This window comes from Nilaparvata lugens, chromosome 2 (genome assembly GCF_014356525.2).
Source record: "Nilaparvata lugens isolate BPH chromosome 2, ASM1435652v1, whole genome shotgun sequence".
NCBI lineage: Eukaryota > Metazoa > Arthropoda > Insecta > Hemiptera > Delphacidae > Nilaparvata > Nilaparvata lugens.
This window is the reverse complement of record NC_052505.1, coordinates 1,727,145-1,751,404: the sequence shown is the minus strand read 5'-3', so window position 1 is coordinate 1,751,404 and position 24,260 is coordinate 1,727,145. Positions and strand designations below refer to the sequence as shown.

The 24,260-nt window shown below is 33.5% G+C and overlaps 2 protein-coding genes across 4 annotated transcripts in view; both read left to right on the top strand.

The window, feature by feature from the left end:
• Window positions 1-894, top strand: part of LOC120349757 — a 16,595-nt gene extending 15,701 nt beyond the window's left edge. For all 3 annotated transcript variants that reach the window (XM_039420325.1, XM_039420324.1, XM_039420326.1), the window contains one exon: window positions 474-894. In XM_039420325.1, coding sequence (XP_039276259.1) covers window positions 474-779 — 306 coding nt within the window. In that variant the 3' untranslated portion in view covers window positions 780-894. The remainder of the gene's footprint in view (window positions 1-473) is intronic.
• Window positions 895-7,734: 6,840 nt separating this feature from the next.
• LOC111054250 lies at window positions 7,735-21,071 on the top strand. The gene is made up of 4 exons (XM_039420323.1): window positions 7,735-8,100; window positions 14,343-15,037; window positions 16,984-17,232; window positions 20,028-21,071. The coding sequence occupies exons 1-4, from the start codon at window positions 8,028-8,030 to the stop codon at window positions 20,409-20,411; spliced, it is 1,401 nt and encodes a 466-aa protein (XP_039276257.1). The 5' UTR covers window positions 7,735-8,027; the 3' UTR covers window positions 20,412-21,071.
• Window positions 21,072-24,260: the final 3,189 nt, after the last annotated feature.

Below are 24,260 nucleotides of genomic sequence, written 5' to 3'. Positions count from 1 at the left end.
GTTCTCACCATGGGCAAAAATGTGTTTCTGGCTCTCAATCTTTTCTAGTCCTCGGCCTACGGCCTCGGACTTGAAAACCGATTTCGAGCCAGAAAAGTCTCATTTTCGGCCCTAGGTGCGAAATATACTATTATAACCTACTGACGATGATGTGAACACTGAAACAAGTTGTTATAATTTGTATTCTTAACCTATTATTTGATTAATTTCGAAGGGTACTATAATTCTTATAAATAATTATCGAATTCAATTGTGTATATTATTGAATTATTTATTCATTTATTTATAAGGTTAGCAAAAAATACAAGAATCGGAAAAGAAAAAAACAGGCTATTGCCTAAAACTTCTTCAATTTCCCAATTTAGTTCTAAATTGTTCAAATATTATAGGTTATGTCCATTCAAATTTCAACACCAAATCGAAGCGTGAGTGTGAGTTGAGCCTTAGAGATTGTTCTTCATGTTTATTTTCAGGTTGAAGCCAAGCTGAACCAAGCCCTGGACATCAGAAAGCATCCAGTCCTGGAGAGCCTCGACATGACAGTTGGCAACATCCAGTTGAGACATGAAGGCACCGGATCTCTGGACTATGCACTTGAGCTACTCGTCAACCTCCTACCCAACATTCTGCGTTACCAGATCGTTGACGCTCTCGAGGATCCGCTCAGACGGCGGTTCCAGGAGATTCTCAACAGTGTGGATGTGGAGAAGATCATCAACGAGGAGATACCCAAATTGGAGAAGATGATCTCACAGACCAAAACGCTTCAAGTCAAGTGAATATCGCAGAGAACCAGGAGAAAGTGAATGAGGAAATCGAGGATGAAGAACTCGATCTGGATGCAGATCTGTAGTCCTGAGATTTTTTCAAATAAAATCATCTTTATTCACTCAATTCTACAATTTTACACAAAGCATAAACTTTCTATAGTGAGGTCCACGTTATAATGGCAGTGTTTGATTAGCTATTCTATTGCTATCCTTGTCTATCATACAACAAAGCGGATAGCGCTTTGCTCTTTCTCGCTTTGCTCTTTTGCCAGAACGTCTTTTAAGAATATAGAATTAATATTGTAACAGCTGTGCCTAGTTGAAAGTTGTGTGTATATTTTTGGCTTCAAAATTTTCTGAAATAACTTAATTTATTCAAAGTGCAAGGTGATATTAAGTGCAAAATTTGACTATAATTTGGTATTTTAATCCTAAATTCAAAATTTCTAGTTAATTCTTGGACAGAACTTTGAACTTTAAATTTCTCATAAGGACATAACATATTTTTTCGGACATTTCATATTTATCAAAATTGGGAGCAGAATAGTTTTGGGCTATGCCTGTTGTTCTATCCCGATCATATTCATTTGTTTGTAATTATATCAACGAAAAATAATAAATAATTAATTAACAAAATATTTCATCTTAATTTATGAAAATTCATCATGAAATTATTGAAAAATATAAGTTCTACTTGATAAAAATTTATAATTGATCATTTTGAACAAGAATGAACAGTTACTATTACATTGATAAACCTGTATCAGCTACCGTCTATAGTAGCATTGACAGAGACAGAGGTTTGGCAATGTTTTTCCCCTATCTTTCTCTCCACTGCCATTATAATGTGTCCTCACTATACAAACCCTTAACTTCAAAGAATGAATTTTCCGTTAGGGCTACTCTTGATTATAAATCTATATATATATATATATATATATTATATATATATATATATATATATATATAAAAGCTAAATGGCACTCACTCACTGACTGACTGACTGACTAAAAATCTACCGGACCAAAAACGTTCAAATTTGTAGGTATGTTCAGTTGGCCTTTAGAGCACACTAAGAAATCTTTTGGCAATAGTTTAACTCTAAAGGTTGTTTTTAAGGGTTTAAAGTTCGTCTTTTAGCATGTATATTCTTCTTCTCCCAATCTCTTAATTATAATCGAAATTCCATATCATATGTTACTATAGAACTAAAACTAGATAGAGTACCTCTTCGAAACAGTTGTTAACTGGCAACTAAATTAATAATTTTGTCAGGTTGGCATTAAGTTGTTTGTCTTTGTTAGGTTGGCACCAAGTTGAAGATTTAATGCATTTATCGCGGAAAAATTGATTGGGCACTGCTACTTCAATCCTGGGAATTTATATTACTAGCAGTCAGGCTCGCTTCGCTCGCCATATCCGTTTAGTCTGGACCCCCTACTGGATTGTCCTAACATATGATAAAAATGCCCAAATGAAAAATGCAGGCGAACGAAGCGAGCCTGCTGATCTCATTCTTGGACTATCCAGTCGGGGGTCCAGGGGGCGGAGCCCCCTGGCTAGGCGGATATGGCGAGCGAAGCGAGCCTGACGGCTAGTAAAAGTATAAATCCATGTACTCTTTTTAAAATTGTTTACTCACAGCATGTTTCAGCTACATGATGTCATTATTTTTATTTGTATTCAAAGGAAAGTTTTGCAATAACATTTCAAAGATTGATTGATTGATTTGCTGCCTCATTTGAAACTAGGAGAGTGAAGTTAGGGCGCAGCCGACCCTCTTTCACTCAACACTCCTTATACTTAAGATTATGAGATTTCAAATGATTATGTTTGCACAAAATAATTAAATGAAGAATAAGTAACTTATCTCAAAAATCGATTAGTTTTCGCGATACTATTCTCCAAATAATGATCTAACAATTAAAAGGAATGTAAACCTATATGGATATAGCAATTTATTCTCCATCAAGATCGTTTTCATTTTTATTTTAATTACGTAGCTCAAAGTTACGTAAAAATTATGGTCAGTAGACTCAGTAACAAAAGAAAATAGTGAATGAAGTTGATATAGTCTGGTTTTGATCAGATCGCTTCCATAATACTAGTATGAAAAATAGACTAATTGAGCCAAAATTGACTTTTCTCAATCATTTAATTTAGAAGCTGAAGTATGAAGTGCTATATTCGCGTCAGTAGAGAATTTCATATTCATCAACTCATTGAGAGCCATTACATTCTGTTATGGATTAGAACTCACGTAATATTTTTTTTAAAATTTTATTCATAGACAATAGATACAATGCGGGTAAAACAACAGGCATTCGCCCAAAACTGCTTTAAACCTTAATTTGAATACACGGTCTAGAGGTTATGTAAATAATAACTTAATTCACACACTATTTTGAGTCCAAAAAATGTATGTATTACAATAATTTTGGATTTATCAGATTAATTAATTTCAAAATACAAATCCGAACCAAAATCTTCCTTTAGAATCACAAAAAAATTAAAAATTTCACTTAAATCCACAAATTATACTCATGTTAAAATTCTAAACATGTTAAAATTATTTTGTGGGAAACTGTTACACAAATTTTGTATGTTGAAAGGAAACGAATTTATATTGTCTAGACCACCAATTTATTAAAACTATTCGAGATATTAGTTTAGATTTATTAAAAATCTAACTTAACCTCTATTTTATAAAAACGATTTGAGATACTAGTTCCGTATTTCACACCATTGTTAGTCTCTATTGAACTGAAAGCTCAAACACTGTTCAGCAGTATACAACGTATGAGTGATACTCTACGATTGGCCATTAACTATCGACCAATGAACATTGAGCTCTACTGACATTGGACGAGACAAGACACGCCCATGAAATACACCGTGTAAATTGCTTCTACTTGTAGAAAACCGGAGATTGTATATATCTTCTTTTTTACTTTCCTATTACCATAGGTAAGGAAAGTATTGCTTTCCGAAAAAAATTAAGGTACCCCAATTTCTGAATTTCTATACGTTTCAAGGTCCCCTGAGTACAAAAAAGTGGTTTTTGGGTATTGGCCTAAATTGCTTGTAAATTGCTTCTAATTGTAGAAAACCGGAGATTGTATATCTTCTTTTTTACTTTCCTATTACCATAGGTAAGGAAAGTATTGCTTTCCGAAAAAAATTAAGGTACCCCAATTTCTGAATTTCTAGTTCTAGTGTGTGGGTGTGGGTGTATGTGTGTGTATGAGTGTATGTGCGTCTGTGTACACGATATCTCATCTCCCAATTAACGGAATGACTTGAAATTTGGAACTTAAGGTCCTTCCCCTATAAGGATCCGACACGAACAATTTCGATCAAATGCAATCCAAGATGGCTGCTAAATTGGCGAAAATGTTGTTAAAAACAGGGTTTTTCGTGATTTTCTCGAAAATGGCTTCAACGATTTTGATCAAATTTATACCAAAAATAGTAATTGATAAGCTCTATCAACTGCCACAAGTCTCATATCTGTAAAAATTTCAGGAGCTCAACCCCATCTATGCAAAGTTCGATTTTAGATTCCCAATTATCAGGCTTAAGATAAAATTTAAACAAAAAATTTTGAGTGGAAAAGATTAAGCATGAAAATCTCTACAATTAATGCTCAGTAACATTTCCAGCTAAAATTTAAAATAAGCACGAAATTCTAGAAAATGTTATTATTTCAATTGCAAACTGTTGGCAACTGTTGATTCTATTAATTGATTCACTATGAAGAGATCAGACCTCGTATCCTCGTATGTCTCCAGCGTTATTGTCCTGTCACCAGCTGGCTCAGATCTTTGTTTATAAGTAGACTTGAGATGCGCGTGCACACTAGCGTCAGGTGATCAATTTTCATAACGGCAAGGAAAGTTGTGTGAGTGCGCCACACCAGATTTTTCATCTTCAGTGTAGGTACTTATTCAATGTAAAAGCTGTGAATTTTTCAAGTTAAAACCATCTGAAAAATGACAATAATATACTGTTAGCATCTGTGAAAATCTACTATCATCTCTCAGAAAATCTCAATCTACTTTTGTGAATGGGATTCTGATATGAAAATTCAATCAAAACTCTACCCATTTCATTCTTAAAATTGGCTGGGTTGTTCTTATTTCAGTACATTTATTACCAATAATAGAATTTTGTGAGTTTATAAATTATGGGCGATTGAAAACCAGACTACTACTTGTTTTGCTGTTTATTTCATTCATTCATAAGCTTGGTTTTCATTAGTAGAGTTAGTGGTAGAGTTTCCTGGGCAAGTACTAACTATCTTGTGAACTCTCCCAATGAAAACGTTCATGTCACAGTTAGGTCATGGTAGAGTACTTGTTTTTAGTAGAGTAGAGTGGTATAACATCACGGGATAGTACTCTACCACTTTCCTTCACCCACCACCGCTTCTCACTCTACTCTACCACTACTATGCTGATGAAAACAGTCTCGAGCTAGTAGAGTAGAGTCGTGCCGTAGACTGTCAAGTTTAAGGAGTATTGATATCTATTAAAACGTGTTAATAAGTGTTCAAGTGTTAAATAATTGAAAAGTATTAATTTATTGGAATTTGATTAAAGTGTTAAGTGTTTAATTGTTAATTTATGAAAAGAATTGATATTTGAAGGTTAGTTCACTAGACAACACACTTTACGTACTATTCTCGATTGTAGTGAACACAGTTACTCGACCAAGTAAGTAGAGTAGAGTCAGCTCGGTAGAGTTAGTAAGCCAGTTACTCGACCACTAGTGAAAACCAGGCTTTACTGTTTATTTTTTTCTGTTTAGAATTTTCCCAATCGACAGAAATAGTTATTTGTGCAACTAGTGCGCAAAGTGACAGTTTGCTGCACCGAAAGAAACGTTTACTTGAGGGCATGGTTTCTTGAGGGCAGCAAACGAACTTTGCGCACGTATTTCACATTAAATTTTTCGTACAGTTACCATTGAATATGAAAAGTGGTAATTATGGGTGAAATTCCCTGAAATCCATCAAATGTTTTTCTGTGTTATTTTAGTATTAATAAAAACCTTAATTTATTTAAAATTGAATAATAATAATTGAATTATAATGATTAGTAATTCAATTGAAAATTTATCTGACTGCTTGAAGGGTGCTTATCTTATGTAAGCATTGAAATGACTATAATCAAGGCACTTAATGGCAAGGCAACGCTGTTCTCCGCTGCCATAATAATGTGGGCCTCACTATGAGTGTTACCAACTTAATTTTGATTTTGCTGCACTGGTGCTCCATTAACCTACTAACTATTTTGCGTTGTCATGCTGCAAATCTGGAGTACGCAAAGTACTCACTTTGCGCACTAGTGCGGAAAAGTGATTCTTTGCGGCCTGCAATCAGTGCAGAAATGGTCACTTTTCAAGGTATCTGTAGGAAAACGTTGTTTGTTGCATTGAGCCAAAAGTGTTGAGAGTCCCAAACGACCGAAAGTGATAGGTTTCCCAAACGACAGAAAGGTTTCTCTAGTTTGTCGCAAATGACAGAAAGCGTTCTGCCAATTGGGAAAAAAGTAGTTTTCGGCCGTTTGGGGAAATACAGCGTTTCGGTCGTTTGGGATTCTGTCAATTGGGACCCCTTTCATTCATACATCTCTCAAATGTATATCTAGTAGAAAGACCACACAAAAATTAAAGTGAGTTGCATTTTTTTTTTCAGTAATATTCTTCTAGGAACTGATTGATGCATTATTCTAGTAAACAACGTCACAGCGAACTATAGTGAGGTCCTCGTTATAATGACAGTGTTTGATCAGCAATGGTATTGCTATCCTTGTCTATCATCCAACTGAGCGGATAGCTTTATCTCTTTCTCGCTTTGCTCTGTTGCCAGATCGTCTTCAGATCGTTTATCAGAGATTGACAATGGTGTAATAACCGAAACCGGTCTTTCTAATTATCAATAAATCAGTGGCTTTTTGACAATTTCTTAGTCTTTTTCATTCAATTTTAACAATGTAGAATTAACAATTAATCAACAAAATATTTCATCTTAATTATGAAAATTTATTATGAAACCATTGAAAATATAATTTATTGCTTAATAAAATATAATTTTAAACGACACTAAACAGTTAATATTACATCAATAAACATCTATCAGCTACCGTCTATAGAAGGCATTGACAAGACAGAGGATCGCAACGTTGTTCTGCTATCTTTCTCCACTGTCATTATAACGTGGACCTCAATATAATTCTCCAGCTTCAATCATCACCAACTTCATTCTTGATGGATGAAATATGATTGATTATTTTAAACGACAATAAACAGTTATTATTACATCAATAAACCTGTATCAGCTACCGTCTATAGAAGGCATTGACAAGACAGAGGATCGGCAACGTTGTTCTGCTATCTTTCTCCACTGTCATTATAACGTGGACCTCAATATAATTCTCCAGCTTCAATCATCACCAACTTCATTCTTGATGGATGAATATGATTGATTATTTTAAACGACAATAACAGTTATTATTACATCAATAAACCTGTATCAGCTACCGTTATAGAAGGCATTGACAAGACAGAGGATCGGCAACGTTGTTCTGCTATCTTTCTCCACTGTCATTATAACGTGGACCTCAATATAATTCTCCAGCTTCAATCATCACCAACTTCATTCTTGATGGATGGAATATGATTGATTTTTTTTAAACGACAATAAACAGTTATTATTACATCAATAAACCTGTATCAGCTACCGTCTATAGCAGGCATTGACAAGGCAGATGATCGGCAACGTTTTTATCCCATTTTTCTCGTCTGCCATTATAACGTGGACCTCACCATAGTTCTCCAGCTTTAATGATCACCAACTTCATTCTTGATGAATGAAATATAATTGATTATTTTAAACGACAATAAACAGTTATTATTACATCAATAAACCTGTATCAGCTACCGTCTATAGAAGGCATTGGAAAGACAGAGGATCGGCAACGTTGTTCTAATATCTTTCTCCACTGTCATTATAACGTGGACTCCACTATAGGATATTCAAATTAACTATTTTCGAACTATTTTAGACTGATACATATTATATAGTTGCTTACTTTTAATATTGAGAAATGAGGAAAACACTGTATTATCTCATAAGGCAAAGTCTGGTTTTTCCGGTGATTCTCCATCAATTTATGTACAACAATATTATTATACAGCAACGTTGCATAATTATTATTATTCTCATCACAGTTTCTGTTCAGTAGCAAAGAGACAATGCTAGGAAACTCTTGTATTTTCATCTTATGGATTCATTGTTTAATGCTAGTGAACTGCACAATCGAAAAAGGTAAGCTTGAATTGAAATATATTTTGATTTTGATTGATAAATTCATAAAATAATCTTGATTATCAATACTTTGATATATTTATTGATGATCTCCTGGAGGAACTCTCACGATAAGTTATTCATTTTGAATTATTCTTATCATGCTTGGGAGGAGATTCATATTGCATTTCAAATTTAGAATTTATCTTCCTCAAAATTATTTATCCAATTGTTTATATTCTGATTAGGGTTGCCACCTTTTTTCATGAAGAATAAAGTACATTGGTAATCAAGGCCTAAAAAATAGAGTACATTAGGTTTAAATAAAGTACATGTTTTTTTACCTGTATATTCAAAAAGCCCGCATAATTCAATGTGGCATTCTCATATACTGTAATTACAAGAATACATATTATTGACTTGAATATCACTAAGGCCTGGTTGCACAACAGCCGTTTAAATTTTAACCGTGATTAATTCCACGAGAACCAATCAGAGAAGGCATTTTTGAAAAGACGGCTTCTCTGATTGGTTCTCGTGGAATTAATCATAGTTAAAATTTAACCGGCTGTAGTGCAACCGGCACTGACTACTATTAAAATCTATTATAATTTTTATAGTATGTAATTATCTATTATCATTCAATTTATCCAAATAAGAACATGATAGCTTGGAAAGTTATTGATTAACATACTGGTATGATGAAAATGATAATAAATCATTAAATAGATAAATTAATTGTATTTGCTACAAAGCACACGCTAATACAGAAAGAATTGTATAGTATAGACTAGTATTATAGAAAAAAAACATATAATTTATTTTATTTAATCCAAAAAAGTTTTAGAGTTGGTCTTCCAAATTCAAAATGTAAGTTATACGGCTTGAAAAAAATGCATAATATTGTTACTGTTAAAAAATTTAATCAACTCTAGGCTATTGAAAAATAATTCGAGGTACACGAGATTATGAAAATTAATGAAAAAAATTCGCACCCCTTTGCCCAAAGCCTGATAATTACACTTCTCAAAATACAATAAATTTTGAATAATTTATTAAAAACATAAAGCACCATTTATTTATATAAAATATATTTAGATTATTTTAAAAGAACGACCGGTTTCAGCTTATTTTAGCCATTTTCAAGTTATAATGAATGATTAATATAACAAAAGTATTGACTAATTTATGTACATATTAATCCTCCATATTATGCTCTATAACTTGGTTGTATAATTTTATCAAAAATCGGATTGTCTAAATCGAATTCAATGATATTTATTAGTTTATTACTATTTAATTTATTTGCTGTAGTTTAGATATTAAAATCTTCTTTTACATTTAATTTACTGCTTTTGCTTCTAACGTTTTAAATCTTCATATTAGCATTCATTTTAATATATTTTATGTTTTTCTTCTATCAAGTGCTCCACAAGCCTGATTATTGAGTACCATAGTATTTTTTTATTTTAAAGCTTGAATGTGCTCCTGGACAAATTAAATAAAGGGTACTTCATGTTTTTATAATGTGTCTCTAATAACTTTTATAAGTAGCCCATGCAAATAAAGTAATTTTGAATGAATATCCAAAATACAATTCATGAATATAATGAAATACAAAATGAGTTTAATAATGTAATGAATTAATGAAATCAATGATGAATTTTTAATTTAATAAAAAATCAATTAATTATACATGAATATAATGAAATACAAAATGAGTTTAATAATGTAATGAATTAATGAAATCAATGACGAATTTTTAATTTAATGAAAAATCAATTAATTATTCTTGAAAACATATTTCTTATTGCTTTTGGCCATCATCAATAAATCATTGTTACTGGTGAATAGTTGCAAAGCATCTTTGCAATCAACATTCAAATTGAAATAATCATTAGGTAGTTCATTTCATATGAGATTCAAAGATGCTTTGCTCCTCTCCTCTCATCTCTTCACTCATCACCGAAAAATCCCTTTCCACAAATGCTGAAGTGGCAGGGATAGAGAGTAAATATGAAACCACTTTATACAAATTCTTGAACTCATCAGCATCACATGCACTGAAAAAATGTAGCCAATATTTAGTTAAAATCTGACAGTCTCCGCCTCTCTACTAACCTAAAATGTTTTGATTTCCTCGTACTCTATTATATAGAACTTTATCGAGCAAAATAAAGTATTTTTGCGTACTTTATCTTGCTTACAAAGTATAAAGTACAAGACCTCCAAATAAAGTACAATACTTTATTATATAGTACGGGTGGCAACCCTAGACCCTTATGATAAGTTACCTTACTCATTTTTTAATTATATTCTTATCATAATTGAGAGGAGATATATATTGCATTTCAAATGTAGAATTTATCTTCCTCAAAATTATTCATCTAATTGTCCTCAATATTCTGATACAGAGACTGAGTCTGTTGATTGTTGTAGGTACTGCTCAAACTACTATAGTGAGGTCCACGTTATAATGGCAGTGTTTGATTGGCAATGGTATTGCTATCCTTGTCTATCATTCAACAAAGCAGATAGCGGTATCTCTTTCTCGCTTTGCTCTGTTGCCACATCGTCTTTTGACAATGTAGAATTAGTGATTGATTAACAAAATATTTCATCTTAATTATAAAAATTCATTTTGAAATATTGAAAAATATAATTTTTCGCTTAATAAAATATAATTGATCATTTTAAATGAGAATGAACAGTATCAGCTACCGTCTATAGAAGGCTTTGACAAGACAGAGGATCGGAAACGTTGGTCTCCTATCTTTCTTCAATGACATTAGAACTTGGACTTCACTATAGATCCCGCAGTACAAATCAGGTTTTCAAAGTGATGAAGTGATTTCAGCTTTTGAACAGTCAAAATTCAGTTATGTTTTCCAGAGAATTGGCAACACAGTAGAAATATAATTATTTATCAGAAAAATATTAAATCATAATCATGGAAATATATGATTAATTTCTTGATGGATAAAATATAATAAATGATCAATTCTAACAAGAAGAACAGTTGATTCGCCTTCCTATATACCGGTATCAGCTATCCTCTGTTTTCTTACTAATAGTTCGAAAAAGGTTATGGTCGTTCATAAGTTTTGTCTCAGCTCATCAACAATTTTCTGATTTATTAGAGTGATATTTAAGCCACTGTCATAACCCCTTTTACAATCTTCTTTTTATCAACTAGTACATTAACTGTAATCAATGGAATGAACTTACACGCCGGCTTATTCAGTTTTTTGAGTTATCAACATCGAGTGTATTTTCCTCACAGGTTGTGAAATTCACTGTTTTATTTTTATTCCTACAGATCTCTGCAGGATGAAAGCGATTTGGTTTTCCCAAGGCTGTACATACAGAACAAGGATTTCTTTCTTCTTATCTCTTCCATCTTGGTTGAGTTTTTTTCTGGCTATTATATGACTATGTCCGTTTGAGTTTGTGAATGAATCATATTTTTGAATCTCATTCATCAGATCTTCTGTGGTCTCGATATTTTCCTTATCTAATCTATTCTGAATATGAACTGGTAGTCCCACAACAATATGTGAGATTCTAGATTCATCTGTCATAGTTCTCTCACATTCAAGCAATAATCGTTCCTTCTTCAAAGCATAATCAAGCATATAGATCCAAAATTTTCAATGTATTTGAATGAATATGCATATCTCACATTTGACCAGCCTTTATTAGAAAAAGTTTGGAGAAATGTTTTTGACCCAACAATTCCAATTTTTCAATCCTAATTATATTTGTTGGAAGTATACCAATCTTCAGAACTCCCTTCTAAAAATAGTCTTAAACATGTTATTTTTTCTTCATCGTTGTGGATATTGTAACGGATACATTCTTTCTCAAAATCTTCCAGCCAGAATTTTGCATTTTGTCCAATTTTCCCCGACAATTTCCCCCAAAACAAATTTCCTATGAATATCAATTGAAAATTCACTCTTACCTTTTTTCGGCATGTTGAACAAAAAAATCGATTTATAATGATCTTACTTCGCACATATTACTTGAAATGAATAATTGACGAAAGATTTTCATTTACTTTAGAAAATCGATTTAATGTCAATTATAATATAACCTCAAAATCTTAAACTGTACAAATATGAACATTCAATCATTCTCTCATCAGCTCTGCTATTAGTTTGATAAACAACATTAGTAAATTATTAATCATAATTGTTAAGTCATATGGTCATATGATTAAAAGAAGAAGCGTGAATGTAGAGCAACCAGCTTCTTACAATTATTTATCAGAATAATATTAAATCATAATCATGGAAATATATGATTAATTTCTTGATGGATAAAATATAATAAATGATCAATTCTAACAAGAAGAACAGTTGATTCGCCTTCCTATATACCGGTATCAGCTATCCTCTGTATAGAAGGCAGTGGCAAGGCAGAATACTCGGCAACGCTTCTCTCCTATATTTCTACATTGCTATTATAACTTGAACCTCACTAATAGATCCCGCAGTACAAATCTGGTTTTCAAAGTGATAAATCCATTATTCCAGCTTTTGAACAGTCACAACCCTGTTATAAAATTGTTGTTCTCCAAGAGAATCGGCAACACAGTTCTACTATCTTCCTTCATTGTCATTATAACTTGGACCACACTATATAATCACTATAGATCCCGCAGTACAAATCAGGGTTTCCAAGTGATAAAATACAAATTATTTCAGCTTTTGACCAGTCTCAATCCAGTTATGAAAATGTTATGTCTTTTCAGATAAGATAAGATATCAATTTATTCAACATAGTATATCATACATTACATACAATAAACAGTTGAAGATCGTCAGGATATAATGTAGAATAAATCAAATCAAATCAAATCAAATCAAATCAGTTTATTTCCACATTTGGTACATTAAAAGAATATGAAAAAGTGCATACATTTCATTGTTTTTACAATATTTCAAACAGGTATTAAAGATTTTTTTTTACATATTATACACTATTACCATAATACATATATAGAGTGGAATTCCCCCAAAAAGACTGTTCGTCTGTGGTGAGGGAGAGTTCTTATCAAGCAAGAGTAATATGTATCTCATCAAATAATAATATACTACAAACATACTTAATTAATAAGATATCATTTTGTCTACATCAGAGGAGAAAAAACAAGACAAAACATTTTGTTTTTGTTTGTTAGCGCAGAGTGATCATAAAAGTAAGATACAGAAGTTACATAAGTTATTGGAAGAAACCTCACATCAATGAAATATAGAATTAGAGAGCAAAATTGAACCGAGATAATTAAAGCAATGTGCCTGTGCCTATACCTGCCTTATACAACTTGTAAGTGCCAATATGTACTAAGGATTACAGAAATCGTTTACTCTATAGTAAGCCTTTACAGCAAGAAAGCTGTATAAACTCTTTTTGAATAAGCTGACGCTCATTGACTTGGACTTCAACTCGTCAGGCAATTTATTGTATAACTTATCAACGGAATGACTTGAAATTTGGAACGTAAGGTCCTTACACTATAAGGATCCGACACGAACAATTTCGAACAAATGCAATATTCAAGATAGCGGCTAAATTGGAGAAAATGTTGTCAAAAACAGGGTTTTTTGCGATTTTCTCGAAAACGGCTCCAACGATTTTGATTAAATTCATACTTAGTTAGAATAGTTATTGATAAGCTCTATCAACTGCCATAAGTCCCATATCTGTAAAAATTTCAGGAGCTCCGCCCCATCTATGCAAAGTTTGATTTTAGATTCCCAATCAGGCATCAGATACAATTTAAACAAATAAATCAGAATGGAAAAGATTGAGCATGGAAATCTCTCAAATAATGTTCAGCAACATTTTCACCTAAAATTGAAAATAAGCTCGAAATTCGAGAAAATGTGATTATCCAATTACAAACTGTTGGCAACTGTTGATTCTATTAAATCATTCACTATGGGGAGATAGCAGACCTCCTATGTCTACAGCGTTATTGTCCTGTCACCAGCTGGTTCAGATCTTTGTTTATAAGTAGACTTGAGATGCGCGGGAACACTAGCGTCAGGTGATCAATTATCATAACGGCAAGGAAAGTTGTGTGAGTGCGTCACACCAGATTTTTGGAAATGGAAATCTGTGGTGCCTGCGCACAACTCTATACCGTACTTGAGGTACGCTATACCTTACTCTATTCAAATGGGTTGATACTGAAAAAATACAAATGATTCCAGCTTTTGATCAGTCTCAAGTCAGAAATATGTTATGTTTTCCAGATGGGTTGATACTGGTTAACCGTATGGCCGATCAGGTACGAGCAGTTCTTCAACACTACAAAAATAATACAGGTCCTGTAGGATTACCGGACGCAGTTTACAAAATACTGGATCCTATGCCAATTCCACCAATCGAGCTGATCTCAAACCTTTATGTGAAACTGACAATGCTCAACTGTTCAGTACATGGATTGTCCAAGTCTCAGATCGAGAGCATCCATACGAACCTCACTGAGAATCCACAAATTTTAGCAGAAATGAAGATAGAGAGTCTGAAAGTGATAGGAAACTATTCACTTACTTCATTATTCTCTAGATCAGTATATAGTTGTATGGTGACAATGTACAATGTTAGTGTTTTAAGCCTCACTGAGTTGAGCTCATCCCTTCAAGGGACCCTGGAAGCATCCAATATGGACATGGACATATCTGCAGATAAAATTCATATCGACTTCCAGAATATTGGATATCTCGCATCATTGTTTCAAAATATGATAAACAAGATGGACGTTTTCGTGTTTGAGACTATGAAGCCTTTCATTCTTGAGGAGGTGAAGGATTTTGTTAGAAAGGAGATTGACAGAGAGGCTAGAAAAATCAACATGGTGTCATTTCCGAATTCGATTTCTCCACTGGATTTGGCGATTGCTGAGGGCAGAAGAATTGCAGGGAGTCTTGGACTTGACCCATACATGGTGAGCCAAACCAATTTATTTTTTATGAACACATACATTCTAATTTCATGTTTGAATGATTGAAGAGAGGCTGCTGAAATTCCATGATTACTTATGAAATGTGTCATACATGACATCAAAACCAATTCAATTTTATTGAAATATTATTTTGTGAATATTGGAAATGTGGTCGCGGATTTAATTAATAAATGTAATTGATAAAGCAAGAAGATCTCCAATGTGCAAAGATAATAATAATATCGAGTGATCTGGCTGGCTCAGGTCTGGTGTCAGAGTTTTCAGGTCGCAACTGATCAATTTCAGGGTCTCTGACAAAAGATGAAACGTGTGTTTTATCACGTTTCGTGAAGGCAGTATTATGGTTTTTAGCTCCATGCTATACAAACAAGAGTGAGTCGACTTTTGGTCTGTGAATCAAGGCTGCATGTTTTTTCACATAAATAGAATTTGAATTTTTCTTTCGAGGCCCGTATTCTTTGAACTGTTTGTGAAGTTAGTTGTTGAGTTAAGGCATTGGTTACCTGAAGGATTCTGGCTTGAGATTGCATGATTAAAGGATTCAATTATAGGCTGTCACAGTTCGGGCAGTTTAAAGCTGCATGATTGTGTTTTCAGGATTTGAATATTGTAGGGAAAGCTGGTGCTTTGATTCAGTATTTATTTATTTATTTACTTATATTTTTACAGAGAAGCAATGATTGGGAGAGAAAAACTAAGGATACTCCTTGTACTATTTCTTTCCCAAATTTAGATGACACTTTAAAAGTCCAAAATAGGGTTATGATTTCACTTTACTAAAATTTAGTCCATTTTCACTCAAAAAACGAAAACTAAGATTTTGAATTTTGACGGTTGAAAACAGAATAAAAAAACAAAAATATCACACTTAATCAAAAAAATCACCATTAATTGTAAAATTTTTGAGTAATTTTACAAAATTTAGAGCCAGAAAAACACAACTCACTATTCAGCACAGCTGATTAAATCAGCTGGCAGAAGTTTTTTTATATATTTATTTATTTAAAGTCGGGAGTGGTTTAACCAGACCTTTGAGGATCAGGCCAACGGACAATTTTCAAGGTAAAGTAAGATACTAGTTCATTGTACATATTTTCTTTCCAGACCCACAAACTCGTGACCTACGTGAGTTCCACTACATGTGACAATCAAGATTGCATGGAAGCTGAGAGATAACTAAATCATAAAGAGTGGATTATAAACATGACCTGTCATAATAATATAATTTTCGCCACACTGCACAGAAAGCAGCTGTTTTCCAGTCCCTAAGTAGATCTGAAAGACCTTGTTTGCAGACGACGTCAGAAAAGGGTTTCTTTTCCGGTCTAGGCCAGAAAGTTGTCTCTTTCCAGCCGCTCATGGAAGTAGTTAATAAGTCATCCGCTAGATCGGGCGAGTGTCCACTTTCATCATCAGCTGAAGTCGCCATGATTTCAGTTCCAGTTTCAAATCAAACTAATTCGCTTCGCAACCAGTTTTATTCATTATTTATTGTTGATTAGTGCATTCTGAATTTTCAAAAATGCTTGAAGATGACTGTGGTATTCCAAGTGAAATTTTAAAAGAATCTGAAATCCTGACTGCAAATCTTCTACCACTAAAATCAAGAGATAGGTACGATAGCTTAACGAGTATTCTTTATTTTGTATTCTTTATTTATTTTGTCAGCAATACCTGTAGTGTAGCGAAAAATATCGTTCGCACCATGGGCAAAAATGTTTTTCCAGCTCCCAATCTTTTGAAAACCGATTTCGAGCTGGAAAAATCTCATTTTCTGCTCTAGGTGCGAAATATACTATTACTATAATAATTATCAGATAATCATATGATTGAGGTGGATGATCACAATATTTGATTAATTTTAGTTCAATAATAATTAGTCTGAATCTTTGATTGTACATTCTTGATCCGAATCAATTTGTATGCAGTTTCCAGACTACTCACACCATGCAGGCTTATTTGGAATGTTTGGCATGTACTTGACAAACATGTGGGTGACAGGCCTTGGGTCGTTCTACCGTGTGGGCAACATGACAGTGTCCATGCAGAACCACGTGGTGCAGATGGGTGTCAGTGTGGGCACAGATGAGCTCATGGGCAACTGTCATTGGCAGATATCGGCAGCTGGGCTCTACTCACATGCAGGGGCCACTTCATTCACTGTCGAATATGTACAGGTCAGCATCAAATCAAATCAAATTTAATTTGCCAAAAGTTTCAATACAAATGGACTGAACGGCACAGTTTGAGATACTACTAGTGTCACATAGCTTCACGAAATAAAAATCTGGTGTGGTGCACTCACACAACTTTCCGTTCAATGCACTCAACCGTTATGAAAATCTATATATATATAGAAGCGAAATAGCACTCACTCACTGACTGACTCACTCACTCACTCACTCGCAGAACTAAAAATCTACCGGACCAAAAACGTTCAAATTTGGTAGTTATGTTTAGTTGGCCCTTTAGAGGCGCACTAAGAAATCTTTTGGCAATATAAGGGTTTAAAGTTCGTCTTCTAGCATGAGTATATTCTTCTTATTCTCTTAATTATAATTGAAAAATGTCCATACCATATGTTAATATAGAACTATAATCTAGTGAGAGTACCTCTTCGAAACAGTTGTTAACTGGTAACTAAATTAATAATTTTGTCAGGTTGGCATTAAGTTGAGTTGACTTTGTTAGGTTGGCACCAAGTTGAAGATTGAAATGCATTTATCGCGGAAAAATTGATTGGGCACTGCTACTTCAATCAGAGCTATTCCTGGGAATATCATATTACTAGCCGGCAGGCTCGCTTCGCTCGTCATATCCGTTTAGCCAGACGTTCAGTCTGGACCCCCGACTGGATCGTCCTAACATATGATAAAAATGCCCAAATGAAAAATGCAGGCGAGCGAAGCTAGCCTGCTGATCTCATTCTTGGACGATCCAGTCGGGGGTCCAGGGGGGGAGCCCCCTGGCCAGACGGATATGGCGAGCGAAGCGAGCCTGACGGCTAGTTGATAATAGAGATCAAATGATTTAAAAAGATGTATTTCGACGAAGTCGATGTATTTTTTGTAAATATTGAATGACTAATAAAATTTCTATTATATTCTATTCACCTGACGCTAGTGTTCACGCGCATCTCAAGTCTACTAAACAAAGATCTGAGCCAGCTGGTGACTGGACAATAACGCTGGAGACATACGAGGTCTGCTATCTCTTCATAGTGGAATCATTCAAATAGTACCAACAGTTGCCAACAGTTTGCAATTGGATAATCACATTTTCTCGAATTTCGAGCTTATTTTCAATTTTAGGTGAAAATGTTACTGAACATTAATACTGTAGAGATTTTCATGCTCAATCATTTCCACTCAAAATTTTTTGTTTGAATTGTTTCTGAAGCCTGATAATTGGAAATCTAAAATCAACCTTTGCATAGATGGGGCGGAGCTCCTGAAATTTTCACAGATATGCGACTTATGGCAGTTGATAGAGCTTATCAATAACTATTTTATGTATAAATTTAATCAAAATCTTTGGAGCTGTTTTCGAGAAAATCGCGAAAAACCCTGTTTTTGATAACATTTTCTCCATTTTAGCCGCCATCTTGAATTGCATTTGTTCGAAATTGACTATTTTAGGAATAACTTTAACCAATATCGTTTGAGCCCTTTTCGAGAAAATCGTGAGAAACCTTGTTTTTGAAAACATTTTCGCCATTTAAGCCGCAACATTTTCTTCATCATTTGGCATAATAATCTACTTTCATCTAAATCTGGGTCCGCATACAACAGTGACAGTAAACAGTGAAAATATAATTTCCATCAGTTTTAATGGTGTTATTCATACTCACTCAGCCGGGCTGAATACTCCAAATAGAACACATGGGATCTATATTTTCACTATTCACTGTGGGAGTGCGAATCCAGTTCAATTCTTCATTGACATTTATGATGGTATTGAACTTTTTTTATGTTGATTGTCATTAAAACTAGTCTCAGAGACTAACCATTAACTATTTTCCTTTCACTATAAATCTTACACCAAAACACTATAAAACTTCAGTCCATCCATTGATGGCCAAAGTGGTTCTCAAATTATGAGAGAAGTGAAAATTATATAGTCTGCGTACACTATCACAAATTGATTGTAAACTAGTTCAAAAGGTTTCCTTTTATTCAGCCTCCTGGTAAAATGGTATTAACCTGAAACAAACAATTCTAATTTACAAATTAGAATTGTATAAAATGAGCGCTGCTATCCAGAGATTGTCAGTTTGGTGTAAGGGTAAGCATTCCTGACTAGTTTTTCTTTTTTTGTGTAGTTGAGAAGTTGATATTGTGGTAATTATTCATATTGAATGAAAAAGACTAAGAAATTGTCAAAAAACCACTGATTTATTGATAATTAGAAAGACCGGTTTCGGTTATTACACCATTGTCAATCTCTGATAAACTAAAACTAAATACAAGAGCAGCAGAATTTATGTTATGTTTTTGACAATTTCTTAGTCTTTTTCATTCAATATGAATAATTACCACAATATCAACTTCTCAACTACACAAAAAGTGAAACTAGCAAGTCAAGCTGAACAAGTGAAGTTATATTTTAAATTGAAACTCAAGTATGGAGTAGCAGAAAGGATAAATTCTGCTGCTCTTGTATTTAGTTTTAGTTTATCAGAGATTGACAATGGTGTAATAACCGAAACCGGTCTTTCTAATTATCAATAAATCAGTGGTTTTTTGACAATTTCTTAGTCTTTTTCATTCAACATTCCTGACTAGCTATTGAGAGGTACCGGGTTCGATTCCCGGGCTGGCAACTAATTTTTGGATAGTAGTTCTCATCGAATTTCCATCTAGCTGTTAACCCTGTTGTCAATGTCTGCAGTAGCAGAGGTCTTCGGGTGATTTGCAGCATTTATTTAGGATTTTCGTTGAATAATAATTATAATTCTAATTTATCTTTTCAGGTTGAAATCAACCTCCATCAAAGACTAGACATGATGGAGCCCCCTTTCCTGGATAGCTTGGACATGACTGTTGGAAACATCCAGCTGAGAAGTGAAGGCACTGGGACTATGGACTACGTCATGGAGCTGCTCACCAATCTCCTCCCAAACATTCTGCGTTATCAGATGATAGACGCTCTCAGGGAGCCACTGAGACGTCGGTTCCAGGAGATTCTCAACGATGTGGATGTTGATGAAATTCTAAACAAAGAAATATCTAGATTGGAGGAGTTGATCATGAAGAGCCAGGTTAAGACAGAGACGGAAACAAACCTGATTCCAAAAATGGGTGGGGGAGATGAGGATGAAGAATATTCATGTAGTTTTGATTTATGTGAATACTAAATACAAAAAGAATTGAATTAATGGTAATGATTCATTCAGGGCTGGTTTCCGAGCTCGGGATTTAGCTAAGTCCTAGACTTTAAACAGCTGGAGTCAGAAAATTGGCTTTCCAAAACGGGGCGTAGTCACAGTCATTGTCAAAGTCACGTTTGAATGATATTTCAAAATATTAGAAAATTAAACACAAAATAAAATAAAGAGAAAATAGTGTAAAGTTTCAGCTATTTTGAATTATTTAGAAATGTTTACTTTCGTCAAGGAAAAACGTTTCCAATTATAGAAATGAGAAAATAAAAACTGCGACTACTGTTATAAAAGCTGCGACCACGCCCCGTTTTGGAAAGATAATTTTCTGACTCCAGCTGTTTAAAGTCTAGAACTTAGCTAAATCCCGAGCTCGGAAACCGGCCCTTAAAGTATGAAGTCAACCTTCAAAATTCAAAATTTTCAAATCATTATTCCTGGACCGAAAATCAAGTGACGATGCAGTGTGTGATTTCATAAACTCAACCTCTGGACAACATGAACATTCTTTAACAATTTTTGGAGAGAAATAGTACAGCTCAACCGTGTTTTTCCTCCAATGTCATAACTATATTATGATTATAGTGTTTTGTACAATGAATGATTAAATAAATTGAGAAGGCTGTGGATAATCAATTAAGTGTAACGTACAACTTCCATTAATTCCAATCATAGAGGCTAGATTCCTGTGAACGACTATTCTAAATTATTGAGAAAACTGTGAATGATCAATAGTGTGTAGCATAGAGCTTTGATTTCTGTGATGATCATTCTAAATTATTGAGAAAACTGTGGAGAATATGGAGATTAAGACTATCAATGTAGCTTCAATTCTTGTGAATTTTGAATTAGGAAAACTGATAATGGTTAATAGTGTGTAACATACAGATTTAATTCGATTTGATCATGTTTTGTTTTAATTCATGACAATGAGCATCCTAAACTGAGAAAACTGTGGAGAAAATGAGGAATAAGACTACTCATGTAGCTTCGATTCTTGTGAATACTCAGGGCCGGTTTCCGAGCTCCGGATTTAGCTAAGTTCTAGACTTTAAACAGCTGGAGTCAGAAAATTGGTTTTCCAAAGCGTAGTCCGCGTTTGTTCTCGACAAACTAGAGAATTGAACACAAAATAAAATGAAGAGAAAATAGTGCAGAGTTTCAGCTATTTTTAAATATTCAGGAATGTTTCATTTCGTCAAGGAAAACGTTTTCAATTTATTATAGAAATGGGAAAATTAAAATTATCATAAAAACTGCAACTACGCCCCGTTTCAGAAAGCCAATTTTCTGACTCCAGCTGTTTAAAGTCTAGAACTTAGCTAAATCACGAGCTCGGAAACCGGCCCTAATAGAGAAAACAGTGAGTCATATGAATAAAATTGAGCATTTGCTTATACTTCTAAAATATGGAGCATTTGCTTCATTTTCTATGAATAAACGTGAGCAAAACCTTTTGCTCTTGCTCATCAAAAAACTATTTTGAGCATTTGCACAAGAGTAAAAGCTTATACTTAAAATTGTATGAATAAACTAGAGCATTTGCTCAACTTTTGAAGGTGAGCTCAGAAAAGGTGAGTCTAGTCTGGAACAGCTTATCACCTTTTGCTCATAGTAAAATGGCTCAACTAATTCGTATAAGGAAGAGGAAATTATACCAGATACGATCACAACCAATAGTTGAGAACTATAAAACTCTTTTCAGATTCAACCATGATATATACCACCATTATTCCTACGAAAGGATAAATACAAAAGATACCTGATATAAAGATAGCAATCACAAAATAGGAAATAGGCATTTAAGAAGATGAGAGTGTAGACGATTATAAAAAGCTATTGATATTATAAGAGATATTGATATCTATTAAAATACGCTATGTAAAAAAACGATAATATATCTATTAAATATATATCTATAAAAGCTATTGATATATATGCTGGAGATTATTATAGAGATGACATTTTTTCACGCTATTATTTCAAAATTCTAAACTCAACTAACCTAAAATTCTATACATAAATAGAAAACAGAGCAGATGACGCAAACACAAGCGGTGCGTTCCCCTTACTTGCATATTTAGCGCTTCCATGAGCTATAAGAACAAAGTAAGGCTACAAAAGCGAATCAGATGATGAAAAATCTTTAAAATACGTGAGCATTTGCTCCAGAGTTCAGGAGCATAAGGTAAGAGTATAAGGTGAAGCTTATTGATAATATAAAAATGAGCAAATAATGCTTTTGCTTCTACTTTTTGCTCATGAGTAAAACCTTATGCTCCATGCTCTTGCTCATGAGCATTTGCTCTGGTTTTATTCATATGGGCCAGTGAATTATCAGAAGTGTGGAACATACAGATTTGATTTATTACAATTAATCAGCTTCGATCCAAGTAAATAAAGATCGTAGATTGATAAAACCGTCGATAATCAATACTCTATGCTTTAGTTATAATGGCAGTGGAGAAAAATAGCAGAACAACGTTGTCGATCCTCTGTCTTGTCAATGCCTTCTATAGACGGGAGCTGATACAGGTTTATTGATTGACTACAATATTGACTGCTCATTCTCGTTAAAAATAATGAATTATATATTATTAAGCAATACATTTATTATATTTGTCAATAATTTCATAATGAATTTTCATAGTTGAGATGGAATATTTTGTTAATTAATTATTTAATCTACATTGTTCAAAGACGATCTGGCCACAAAGAAAAGGGAGAAAGAGATAGCGCTATCCGCTTTGTTGAATGATAGACAAGGATAGCAATACCATTGCTAATCAAACACTGCCATTATAACGTGGACCTCTCTATAGGCCTGTTTTCAGATCTCCAAGATTTCAGTATGTCAAGTTTTCAGTTTGTCAAATGCTTCATACAGACCCTTGCGGGGCAAGAGTATTAAATAGATATTTCCTTCTAGAAACATCAAATTGTTAATAATTTGCCTTGTCAATGGCTTCTATGGACGGTATAGCTGATACAGGTTAATTGATGTAATATTAACTGTTCATTCCCGTTCAAAATAATGAATTAAATATTATTAAGCAATACATTTATTATATTTGTCAATAATTCCATAATGAATTTTCATAATTGAGATGGAATATTTTGTTAATTAATTATTTAATCTACATTGTTAAAAGACGATATGGCCACAAAGCAAAGCGAGAAAGAGATAGCGCTATCCGCTTTGTTGAATGATAGACAAGGATAGCAATACCTTTGCTAATCAAACACTGCCATTATAACGTGGACCTCACTATAGGCCTGTTTTCAGATCTCCAAGATTTCAGTACGTCAAGTTTTCAGTTTGTCAAATGCTTCATACAAACCCTTACGGGGCAAGAGTATTAAATAGATATTTCCTTCTAGAAACATCAAATTGTTAATAATTTGCCTTGTCAATTATGCCATAATAACTTCTATGGACGGTATAGCTAATACAGGTTAATTGATGTAATATTAACTGTTCATTCTCGTTTAAAATAATGAATTATATATTATTAAGCAATACATTTATATTATATTTGTCAATAATTTCATAATGAATTTTCATAATTGAGATGGAATATTTTGTTAATTAATTATTTAATCTACATTGTTAAAAGATGATCTGGCCACAAATAGAAGGGAGAAAGAGATAGCGCTATCCGGTTTGTTGAATAATAGACAAGGATAGCAATACCACTGCTAATCAAACACTGCCATTATAACGTGGACCTCTCTATAGGCCTGTTTTCAGATCTCCAAGATTTCAGTACGTCAAGTTTTTAGTTTGTAAACTGCTTTAAAAAGTATAAAATAAATATTTCCTTC